The 12,991-nt window shown below is 39.7% G+C and overlaps 1 protein-coding gene across 1 annotated transcript; it reads left to right on the forward strand.

The window, feature by feature from the left end:
- The first annotated feature begins 5,444 nt into the window (after nucleotides 1-5,444).
- Nucleotides 5,445-12,705, forward strand: LOC137191106 (endoribonuclease ZC3H12A). The gene is made up of 6 exons (XM_067600938.1): nucleotides 5,445-5,690; nucleotides 6,692-7,141; nucleotides 7,646-7,785; nucleotides 10,042-10,276; nucleotides 10,491-10,597; nucleotides 10,776-12,705. Exons 2-6 carry the CDS (start codon nucleotides 6,768-6,770, stop codon nucleotides 11,816-11,818), a joined length of 1,899 nt encoding a protein of 632 aa, XP_067457039.1. The 5' UTR covers nucleotides 5,445-5,690; nucleotides 6,692-6,767; the 3' UTR covers nucleotides 11,819-12,705.
- Nucleotides 12,706-12,991: the final 286 nt, after the last annotated feature.

A 12,991-nucleotide genomic window follows, 5' to 3' on the forward strand; every position in this document is an offset into this window, starting at 1 on the left:
TCATCTCTCATCTCTCGCTGTTCTCGTTTTCATCATTTGATATTCATCAAATCATTCAAGTGACCCCTCGCTCCCAGTATGAAAATATCTTTTGTTTTGTTTCGCTACTCATTTTTCATGTAATTTGTCACCCACCTATCTTCTTGAGAAGTCTGGACTACAACGTTTAAATCTTTGTATTTAAATATTGAAATCTTGAATCCTTCTGTGTGTACAGAACCTCTAAATGTATCAAACTTTGAAGTTCACGTACACACAACACTGTGCCTGTGTTTTCCATCTTTGACCACTAGAGGGCAGGCCACACTAATAGGTTTTGTTAGTACTGACGCAAAGAAATTTTAATCTAATTTATTAATGGTTTTCCTTTAATTACATCATTATTTGGTGACATATAAATGACGGAGTGTTTTATTTGATCAAATTCTGAATAGTGTTGATTCCACTCTTTAATACATTGAGAAAAATCCAACCAACAATTGTGAATTTTATACCACAAGAGAAGAAATTAGAAGTGATTAGAATCTATTAAAGCATTATTGAACTACCAGCCAAGCTACAAAGACTTACACCCAAACCCTGCAGACTGCAATGAGAGGAGAAATCTTTGAACAACTGCACTCACAGAGAAGACCAGTATCTCCGGCGTTCAGCACCTCAACCAAGCCCAATCAAGTTTGTCTTATCAGTATACAGGTTAAACACCACCACTGAGCACCGTCAGCAAAGAACAGGGGCCCCGAGGGGGAAAGACATCAAAGTAATCATCTACTGAATGCAAGGACAGAGAATAGCTGTCACACCATAAAACTGTTACCTTTTTTATTCGGTAGAAAGGAAATTTCTTTCTATTAACCTTCCTTCAAACACTTTTAACATGCCATAAACCATAATTTACTACCATGATAAACCAATAACAGTGACATAAGATTATTTTTTCATGCTTAGCCCCTACAGGCTGTAACTTACTTGATTGATAAAGACTGCTACAAGTTGAAAAACTTTTGGAAAAAAACTGGTAGCTAACAGTGAGAAACAGCAGCACTTTCAAGACAATACTCAGAGCAAACAGGCATCAGCTTAATCTATCTCGAGCAGCACACTGGCACACATGGCAGAATGCGAGACCGTTATGATTTTCAATTTTGATGCAGTTATTTTTCAGCATTGCTCCACCGCAGTACAGATATTGTGTGACTGAATCACCACAATGTGAGCGAAGCACTTCAGCAGAAACTCCAGGTTCTTTCCCCGAGATCCCAGCAGAGGTGCATTAATCATCACAGTCTCCCCTCCTAAGTGAAGACAGAGCAACAGCTGGGGGAGAGGAGCTCGGCTTTAAACAGTACAGACTGCAGGAGGTTCAGCCATCACTTCTTGTTGTGCATTCTGACATCAATAGTAATGAATACCTTGGAGCGTTGCCTGACTGCCTGAGCATGAATTGCTATCACACATGAGGCCAGGCATTGGAAGGGGTTTTGTTTGTGTGTTGTTGTGTGTGATAGTGACCACGTCCGTGGGTCTGTTTGCAACCATGTGTACTTGTAATGCACGTCCTCATGCACTGCTGTGAGTGTGTGCCATGGTTGGAGCAGATATGAGTAATATGCAGAATAACAGGTAGGCCTAAATGACAGGAACAATTAATCAGGACATTGTTGGTGCTCTTGGATGAGGCCAGGGCTCCATGCTGAGGTTGCACCTGCAAAGGCTGGTATCCAGTGCACCTACATGTGATCATCTTTAAATGATCTGTGGCTGGCTGGACCACATTTATTTCAAGTAAAGAAGTGAGTGTCTGCATGCTTTTTGGACAGTTAAAGGCTCAGTTCACCCAAATTCTAAAAATACACTTTCTCCAAACAAAAAACACCAAAAAAAAAAACCCTCATTTTTTTAACACTTGATGGCACCAGCAACAAGCTATAAACAGTGACATGTTATCAGATTTTAAGTTGATAAGGCAAAGTTGCTAGCAAGCATTTGCTTATTTACACATACTGCAGACATGGAGCAACATTAGCACTCATTTAGGGTTCTTGCCACCTAATAAATAGAAGTCCAATTTAACTCTCCTTTTAGCTCTGTTTAGGTTAACAATGTTTTGGACCATCATTAACAGAAAAAAGTACAAGTGATTCATGTTTGCTTCACAGTCACAGTTTATAATCCAATTATAATCAATTTATAATCTAATCAACACACCTGTCTGTAAACCAGTGCAAGAATTTTGTAGTGAGCTCTATTTTGGTCTCCACCAACTCCTGAGGGAAAAAAAGGTTCTCTAACTGCTAAATGCTCTACTGTGTTTCCCCAGCTTGTCACTAACTTTGTCTGTCTGCCATGTGGTGGTGGGCAGGTAGCGTACTGTGGGTTTTTAGTGAACCAAAACAAAATAAAGTTGGAGGCCCTAAAACCAAAACAATAACAATAAAACAATAAACAATAAACAATAAAAATGCTAAAAACCTCTGTAGAGGTAAGGGGAACTGCAGAGTTGGATTACAATTGTCTGTAGGTTTGTCACTACGCAACTTGCTTCAGATTACATAGTCACATAGTCATTTGATTTATTATTGAAATAAAATATAAAATATTGCTTATAGCAGTTCTGAACATATCTCATGAAGTCTCTTGTGTATGTATGTACAGTCGAACAAATCTGAAGCACGCCCTGTTAATTAATTGCTGACCAGTAAAAGGTTAACAAACTACTCCTATTAAGAAAAACCAAAACAAATTAGTGTACATGATGTCTACTTAAACACAAAATGTCCAGTGTATATCTCAGAGGGTGGATGTCCATGACCAGCAGGCTGAAATAGCTGCTACATTGCAATTCTCTGCTCACATCCTGTTCAGGCAATTCAGTTGTCACTAATCAAAGCAAATCTAATTAAACACAGACTCAAAACCTGGACCCTCTCCATTCTACTGCTCTTTTGTACTATCTTCTATCAGTGCTACCCACCTAGCCAGCTCTAATGTCTTACCTCCTCTACACTCACACACAATGCCAGGAGGTCTTTGCTTGCTGATCTGTGTAGGACAGGCAGTGGGGTGTCTGAAGTAATAAATGAACAAGATGAATGTGCGGGATATGTTCATTTGAGAGCTCTTGTCACTGAGGGTTTGTCGTCCGGCTGCACAAAGGGTGGAGCCGTCCTGCCTGATTTACTTTAGATTCAAACCGTGGCTAAATTGGAAATCGTGAATCACTCTGACACCATTGGCGCAAGATGGATTACTCCAGTTAAAGGCTGCCTTTTCTTTACTTTGGTTCTTTTTAAAGAAATCATACAAAAATTAATTTTTCTGACAGACGGCTGACCCGGGCAGTCAATGAAAGGAATAGCAAAAGGAAGCTAGCACTGAGGCACTACAAAGCTGGTTTTATCAGCACCGCACTATCCCAACCACATCCAAAAGCTCTCAGCAGCACAATGAGCCTGGTTGAATGTTTGATCAACTGTCTCAGGTTTAACAAGCCTTGCCAAACTGCACCTGCCTGGAGGAAAAAGATATGCCTTTGAGCAGGGCAATGCCTCCCTCAAGATGTTAAGGAAATAAGCGTTTGATGTTCACAATACCCAATCTGCACTAATCTCATCCAATCGTGGGCACTTGGATTCTCAGCAAGATACGAGATTTGCATTACTGAACAAAAGCTTTCTGGATGGCAATAACGCCTTCCAAAGTAATCTAGCCATAAATTACAAAACAATACACTCAACCACAGCCTCCTATAGGCTAAATGGAGCTGTTACAGATTAAATTCAATAAAATACTATATAAATGTCCTTCATGCCAAGTGTAATACAACTGATATTTTTTCATAATGCACTTGGAATCTCTCCCACATATAAAGTCACGGAGAACTCACGTGTACCAGAGTGTGAATCTATGTGTGTGCGCTTCTGTGTGTGTGTGTGTGTGTGTGTGTGTGTATGTGTGTGTGCTTGTGTGTGTGCATTTGTAAACAACCCTTTGTGTTCAGGGTTAATGGCACGGTCAAGCTGGGATCACACTGTGTGGAGCTGTTTAATGGCATACACAGAGTTGAGTTCCGGAGAGTGGAGAAAGTAATCAGGGCCAGTTGCCAAGCAGTTGCCTCCTCTGAGGGCCCACACCACTGGTCCCAGGTGTCTGCAAGGCCTGATATTACTGCAGGGCAATGAGCTGCAGCCAGCAACGATGAGCTGGTGGCGAACACACACACACACACACACACAGACACTACACAGGACTTCACAGCTTAACCGGCATCCTATTCAAGTTATAATCATCTGCAGACCAACATCTTCCATAATCTTCCCGATGAGAGTTCATTCAGTAGGATAAAATGAAGCAAGGATGACATCTAGTGGCCAAATTATAGCACAAACAGACTTGGGCTGCTGTAAATATTAGTTGCAATGTGTGCACTAAATAGCCCACATATTTACTGGGGAAAAAAACAGTATGTACAGCATGATCTTGCACAAACTAACCCAGTTTTACAGGTTAATGTAGAATATTAGAACCAGTTTTATTTTAGATTTACTAATTCACATTAAGAATGTTATCTAATCAAGAGCATTTTATTTTTTATGTACACTGAGTACAATTGTATCTTCAAAAAGGTCAAGTTGTTGCTGTAATGTTGTACAGACTATAAAGCTCCCTGAGGCAAATTTGTGATCTATTATATTGGGCTATGCAAATAAAAATTGACTTGACCTGACTTGTCTATGACTAAATGGTGGTTTATTCTTCACTATTATTATATAATTTTTTATACAATTTTATATCTGTATGTCAAAAATCAGACTACATAGAAAAATAAATGTGGGTAAAATGGGAGCATTTTACTCCAAACCACTAGAGGGCGTCTTGTTCCAGAAAAATCTATCAGTATTATAATAATATAATAGTATTTTGCTCCAAACTAATGAATGATTCCTCACATAAATCTCCTCATTGGATTACCGAAATATTTTTACCTTTGTCAAAATATGCACAACCTTAAAAACAACAACAACAACAACAACAAATAAAAAACAGATTGCTTTAAAATCTGTTGTGTAAAAATCCAGAACAGAAATTAGTCAGAGGGACAAATCACAGCTTGTAGCACAGACTCTGCACTGTATGTGAGCAACACATAGACATCAGCTTTACTGGTATTTGTTGGGCACATGCTGAGTTGTGGGTGGGCGTCTTTCAATAAGGAGCATTTTTCTACTATCTTAGTTTATTATAACATGATTGTATTACACTTTTCTATCACTTTATTTTCATTTAAATAATCTAACCTGTTATGTAATTTCCCTATAAAGCACTTGGGGCACTTGAGGTCAACATTTCTGACCCTAAATGTTTCATTGCTTTTATTGCCATTGTAAATTCTGTAAATCTCAAGGGACAACAAGAACAATAAAGAATAGGGAAGGTTTGTTTTTTTTAACTCGTGTACTACATGTGACTGACAGCCAGAGGAAAAGGAACACCTTATCTTATCTCGCATATATGCAAATTTTTCATGGCTCTGCATGCCTCCGAAGGAAGAGAGAAGAAGGGAAGCAATCATTTGTCAAGAGGGAGGCGCTACGAAATCCTAACTGTGCCAAAGTTACTGTTGAAACCTTGAGAGGACTTAAGTGGCTGCTGACATATGGAACAAGAGTAGAAAGAGGCGCACAGTGAAGGTAAGTTAGCCTCTGTGGCGAGATTTGTTGACGAGAAATGGGCTGTAACCTAACCTGCCTACCGGTTTGCGGTGGAAACTTATACTCGTCACCTGTACCAGGTAGCAGTAAACATTTGGTTTGTTTTCCGAGGTAAATTAACGCTTATCATACGTTTATAAAATCAAAGGCAGTCTAATGTACATATGTTACGCTATTTGTGCGTAAAGCAGCGCATTTGGTCTTCCTGTTATGTTAAAGTCTCTTTATTTCACTAACCGAGGCTGTGTGAAAAGCTGAGTTGGCGATCAGACTACTGTATATTTGGAAGACAGGCCATTAACAGCCTGAAACTGTGAGGTGGGCGAGTCATTTCCATTTAATTTTGACTCCTGATTATCGTTTGACAGACCAGCATCGCGCATTTCCAGTAGTTCCGTAAAATGAAAGTAAACTTATTGGATGCTTACTTAAAGCTTTATCAGGTACATCAAATAATATAATATACATAATAACATGGAAAATGGTAACTGACAATTCTGACAAGAGCATGTTAAGAAGGAAAGGGAAGTGTAGGTAAATATAATCTATGAAAGAGCTTAAAATAAAATATACTTAACTATGTGGTATGTATTGTATGACAATCCTTTAACCCCTTGACAAGCAGTGGGTGGAATAGTGGTTACAAAGTCATGCTGTGCAACAGAACAGTGAAACTCTTACAACTAACTGTTAAATGCAGAGTTTCTTGGTTGAATACTGTGAAAATGTGTAAAAAGTACACAAAAGACATCTTGAGTATTTCTTTATTTGAACAAAAACATCTTGGATTTGAATATTTAGCTTCAACGATCAGTTGGAACATGTCAGGCCTTAATAAACAGTGTATGATTCAGTGTGAGTGTGGACTCAGTACTTAACTGAAGCTCTTAAAGAGGACAATAAAAGAGAAAACTGGATGTCCAAAGATGTAATTATGTCAAATAAACATGTATTCCTAATTAAATATAATTTTCCTTCAGTCACTCCATGAATATAATCCAGAGGCAGATGTAATACATCTTCTATGCTGCTGAAAAAAGGCCCAGATACTAAAGGATGGATCAGGTACTCTCCAGCCAGAGCTCAACTTCAGACCAGCTGGAACCAGACACTGAGGAGTTCCAGCGAGAAGTGGACTTCTTCAGGAAGCTGGGTTACACCACCGCAGAGGTGAAGGCTGCTCTGAGGAAGCTGGGCCTGAGCACAGACACCAACTCTGTGCTCGGAGAGCTGGTTAGGAGCAGGACCAGCACGGCACCCTGCATATCCAATACTGAGAATGATGAGAAGAGGGCAGGCCGAAAAGACTCTCTGCTGCCTCCAAGTTGGGCCCAAGGACCTTTGAGAATCACACCACAACTTAGGGACAGGAAGAAGACAGAGACAGAATTGAGGCCTGTTGTTATTGACGGTAGCAATGTTGCCATGAGGTAAGCACCAATGACAAATCCTGATAACAATTTTTTACTTTCTCTCATGGGATCGTGGACTTGTATAATTAAATCATAATCATTTTCATTTTCACATCCAGAGACATAACAATAAAAGCTTGTGTTGTCTAACAAGGGACAGCAAACACCTGTAAAATAACATGTTTCAAGCTAACATCCCTCATTGCAATGAAACATACATTTAGCCTACATTGACGTGTGACTTGATTTTTCTGACGGGCGTTCACCGCCCTGCCTGTGCATGTTTTTGTAAAGGCCACTGCTACAACATGCAAATTCTCGGCACACACCTCAAAAATCTCCGCCTCTCAAGTTCAACACCTGAAGCACACACAAAGTAATAGCTAGAGGGAGGGTTCACACAGGGAGATAAATCAAAGACACATGATGTTTACATAGATCAACTGTTTTTTTTTCCCTCCTTCCCTGTCAGTTATTTATTGCCATTTGTACTCATGTTCCCTCACCTGTCTCTTTTTTTAGTCATGGCAACAAGGAAGTGTTCTCATGCCGAGGTATCCAGCTGGCCGTGAATTTCTTCATGGACAAAGGTCATAAGACCATTACTGTGTTTGTTCCCACTTGGCGCAAGGAGCAGCCCAGACCTGATGCCCCCATAACAGGTGAGCATACAAGAAATGTACAATCAAGCAGATGAGGCAGAGAAGCCAAACAATGGCATTGGTTAAGATAAAATTGAAATAAACAACAAAACAACACTGCTCTGGACATGGTAGTAGCATTGATAGTTGGAAAAAAAGTAATGTCTTTATACTATCCTAGCCTTCAGGCAATCCCTTAATTACATGAATAGAAATACCAGCATTGGGGAGCTGGATGCCAGCATAGCTAACATGACATCAATCATTTTTGGTTCAGCTTAAATTAAATACGCTTCTCACAGACAAAAGGTTTTGATGTGCATGATGCTCACGTTGATTTCCGCATTGCTTTGTTTTGGATTTTTCACTACTTGGTAGAAATACTTAGAAATGTTTTTGCTTCTGAGTAAAAGTTTGCTATCTGATTTTAGCATCCATAACTGTTGCACTTAGTTCGATAGTTTGGGGAAATCCACTTGTTTGCTTTCTGGCGGAGAGTTAGATAAGAAGATCAATAACACTCTTATATGTGTCTGTTAAATATAAGGCGACTTCCACCAGCTGGTTACCTTAGCTCAGCACAAAGGCTGGAAACGGGGAAGTAGCTAGTCTGGCCCTTTCTTGTCCAATGCAGCCTGTAATGTATCTCATTTATTTAATCCATAAAAAAACAGAGTGTAAAAAATGCCAATGCACTGTTTCCAGGTGAGTTTTCTTCTTTCTCTATTTCTTGGCTAGGAGCAGTATTTCCCGGAGCCTCCACTGTTTGCTTGGCAACTGGTTCCGGCCAAGTAATAGTTCAGCACACAACCTAACTATCATTTTTACACTTTGTATGGATTAAACAAATACGATATAATATGTACTAGTGAGCTTTAGAGTTGGTGGTTTTGTTACCATTGAGCAAAGCCTATTAAACTTCTCATCTAACTCTCCCCCAGAAGGAAAATAAGCACATTTGCCAAAATGTTGAACTATTCCTTTAGTTACTCATTTGATTGCTTCACCCCCTAAAGTTAAATTCAGTCAATGAGCTTCCCTTTTACCGAGAAATGTGAATATGACCACCGCTGAAATCTCTTTCAACACTGTAGCTGTATGCATATTCCTGTATCTGTGATTCATAACCACAGAAACCATGAGATAAAGTTTCAGTTTTGTCAGAGGCCAAACTGCTGAACTTTTGCCAAAGTTATGGGGCAACACATTTTAGATTATGAAATAGAGGTTTATCCAAGCGGCTACGAAGTCATGTTTCCTTTATGAGGTCAGTATGACATCAAGTGTGGACATATGAGATAAAATTAGTGCAGTGTCTAGTGGAAGCAATAAAGAACAGCTGGGTCAGTAACATTTTTTGGGTGTTCTTACACAATCCAGAGGCTGCACACCAATACAGAAGCTGTCCTTTATTCAGTCTCAATGCAGCCATGTTGTCAAACTGGTCATGCTTACGTAACGTCTGATAATTCCAATAACAACTATATAATGAAGGGTGGACCTGATCATCATCTGTGGCTCTCATGATTTAGTAACTGCAGCCTGGGTGGAGTAATCCAAAGGTTCTATTTTCAATCTGTGAACAAGGAAATAAAAATTAGCCCGCAGTCAATCCTGGGAAAGCCCCATCAGGAAGTACAGCTGTTTTTTTTTTTTCTATCACACCGAGTTTACTTGCAGAGTTTCGTCAACTGTTGACAATCATCCAAGAGGTTAAGTGACGACAGTCACCCTGAATAACATAAACGGATAGTATGAAAAGAGCTGTAAGTGTTTGAGTTTATTATCTGTAAGTCAATAGTTGAGCCATATACATGTCTGACTTTCATGTAACCTGGCCTCTTGTTCATTTACACAGATTTCATGCTTCATTTCATTTCACTTCTAATCTGTGTGAAAAACACTCTGCGTGTACTGTATGTGTGTTCTGCTTTCATTCATTCTTTTTGAGTACTATCAGTATCATGTACATAGATAGGATGTTTGTACAGGTTATGTAATCCCTTCTTTGACATATTTTGTTTTCCTTGATTGATTGCCAGGGCTTTGTAAAATGCTTACTGCATTTTTTCATAATATTTGTGGGTTTTGTAACTTGAACATGCAGTTGTGGATGATGACTATTGCATGTATACAATTTTTAATCTGACATACAACAGTTAAATACATTGAAAACATTTTAAATACAATGTAAGAGGGTAATAAAAACACCTCCACTACACTATCTTTCCATTATCTCTTCACAGCAGTCTGACTCATGATTGTTTACACTTTCAGATCAACACATCCTAACTGAGCTTGAAAAACGGAAAATAGTGGTCTTCACTCCATCGCGCCGTGTTGGGGGGAAGCGAGTGGTTTGCTATGATGACCGTTTTATCGTCAAGTTGGCATACGAGTCAGATGGTGTGATTGTATCAAACGACACATACCGTGACCTGCAAGGAGAAAGACCTGAGTGGAAGAAATGCATCGAGGAAAGGCTCCTCATGTACTCCTTTGTGAATGACAAGTAAGCAATTAGCCTGTTTCTCTGCTTGAGCCTGTGTGGTTTCACATTTTCCTTCTGTGAATGCCGTTTAATTTGGTTCCAGAGGGCATATTGCTGTAGTGTCTATAGAGTGTAATCAGGGAAGCATAATTGTGCAGCAGCCAGCTAATTTGTCACACAAAAAATGACAGTGTCAACCATGAGTAATTTATTTTTTTCTTTTTTATTTGACCAGGTTTATGCCCCCAGATGATCCTCTGGGACGCCACGGCCCCAGTCTTGACAACTTCCTTAGGAAAAAGCCTCTACCTACAGAGCAAAAGAGACAGCTCTGTCCATATGGTAAGATATGATTAGCACAGAGCTCAGGAAGAGGATCCCTTCTACTATATATTTTTATACTGCAGATGCACAGCCATACTTTTCACATTTTCAGAGGTTTTTGACATGGAAGGAATGCAGTTCTCAAATGAGATGATCTATAATTTTTTGTGTGTTTTTCCATTTTTGCTTTCCACAGACAAAAAGTGCACTTACGGCATCAAATGCAAGTTCTACCATCCAGAGCGGGTAAACCAGTCCTACCTGTCCTTAGCTGATGAATTAAGAGAGAAAGCCCAGATTTCTACTACAAAAGATGAAAGAAATTCCAGATTATCACCCAGACAGCTTCAGTCTGATTCTGGGCCTGTTCGTAACACCTGTTCCTATCCTCAAGAATCTAACATAGAGCACATAAAAGACCAGCAAATTTCTTCACATCCCAGTCAGGTTAGTGAAAATAAACTGCTGTACTGTGATGACCCTAGAAACAGTCCAAATCATATACCATGTTCTGCAACAGGAGGCCAGTGTGAGAAAGAGTGGCCCCCGCTGCACTCAATGCCCAATCATTACTATGCCAACCTCTCTCACGAATACTTGGATTCTGGCCTTGGCTCTTATGAGAGCCAGTACTCTGATGTTTCGCATTGCCTCAGCAACTCCCACATGCTCAGGCACCACCAGCAAAGTGCCCTCGCTGGACCCAAACATGCCTCAGTGCATTTAGAAAAAAATAACACCATCCAGTCCTGCAGGTGCTGCTCCCATGTAGTGCCCTCAAAAGCTCACCAGCAAGATCGTAGAAACCTGGACTACAACGGTCAACTCAAATATGACACCTACCCTCCTCACATGCTCCCACATGGTGTACCACACCAACACAGTCTTCCCACCAATCTCCAGTATAGCGGAGCCCCTCATCATCAGCAAAATTACTGGTCTGATCCCTTTCAGGAGCTGCACCATGCCAGAACATGTAGTCTCCCCACTTCGGTCCATTCCTCACACCCCAACAACTCTCGCTGTTCCTATAAGGGCCAGCAGTACCATTCCTGGGGCCAGCCACAGCCACCTCCAGTGGCATTTGACCCACAAAGGTTGGAACTCCGTAAGAACCTGCAAGCCATCTTCAACCCACATCAGGTGGATACAGTTATGGAAATGTTCCCACATCTGATGGATGCTGAGAAACTGGCTGCAGAGATCCTCAACCTGAAGGTTCAGAGAGGGATATTCTGATGATTTATCCTCTATAGTCAAATTTCACATGATATTGCTGTTGACCTCGTTTATATGTCAAGCACTCTAGCAGCAAACAGACAATGTTTTGAGAAGTTTCTATAGTGTCTATAGTTGAGTGATTTGAAAGTTAATTGCAAAGATGTTTAGTTTTGTGTAATGTGCTATTATGGAGGTGCAATTTGCCTTCCTTTTGATGAACAGTTTAGTTAATCTGTTCAAAATTAAATGTATTTGTATGACATTGTAGTCAAATGTAACCCTGTCTTCCATATTTTGGATGAAAAGTGCCTCTAGACCAATAATACTGTAGCTATGATTGAGTTTCTAGAGTTTTGACTGTTGATGCATATTGTGTCTCTATCTATTTTAATCTCCAAAAATACATTCTCATGCAATAAGCGATAAAGTATTACTTTTTCTTTTACATTCACTGTAGTTCTCCAGAACAGCCCATTGTTTGAGTTCATCTCAGCTAGGTGAAAAAACAGTATATATTTCAATACACTGACGCTACCCAGTGCATTCAGTTAATGTAATCAAGCAGAGGATCTTGACCTTCACTTAAGATTTACAGTAAATTCTGATCTAACAAGGAAACTGACTTTGACACCAGCAAAGAGACTATGCTGGTGTGTCATCACGCTTTTCCCATAAATCAGCATCAGTCTCATGAAACATTCTGACCAAGTGTTGCCGTAACACAACATGTGTATTTGGGTTACTCTGTGATTGAAAATGCAGTAAAAAAAAATGTCAATAAAAATATGGAATTTAGTTCTCATGAACATGCAGATTTACATTCTCTAACAAACTGCTTTGTAAAGGTACAAGATAAAATTTTATTGTAAGCATGTCACTGGAAATAAAAAAAATGTAAATAAAATCCTCTAGAATGTATCCTACTTTACACATTGATCTGTTTACTGCAACCATTTTCCACAAAAATCGAGGAGTGCCCGAGGGTTTTAAAAACAAAGAAATGTTCTACTCTGCAGTTCATGTTGCAGGCTCAAACAAACCAGAAACTCATTTTGTTTTTCTAGTGTGTGAGGGAAAAGGTCAACCCATGTGTGTACGTGTGTGTGTGTGTGTGTGTGTGTGTGTGTGTATGTGTGTATAGTATGTAAGTGCAAGTGTGTCTGCATGCTTAAGTGACTGATGTCAGTTGAA

The sequence above is a fragment of the Thunnus thynnus genome, chromosome 10 (assembly GCF_963924715.1).
Source record: "Thunnus thynnus chromosome 10, fThuThy2.1, whole genome shotgun sequence".
Lineage (NCBI taxonomy): Eukaryota > Metazoa > Chordata > Actinopteri > Scombriformes > Scombridae > Thunnus > Thunnus thynnus.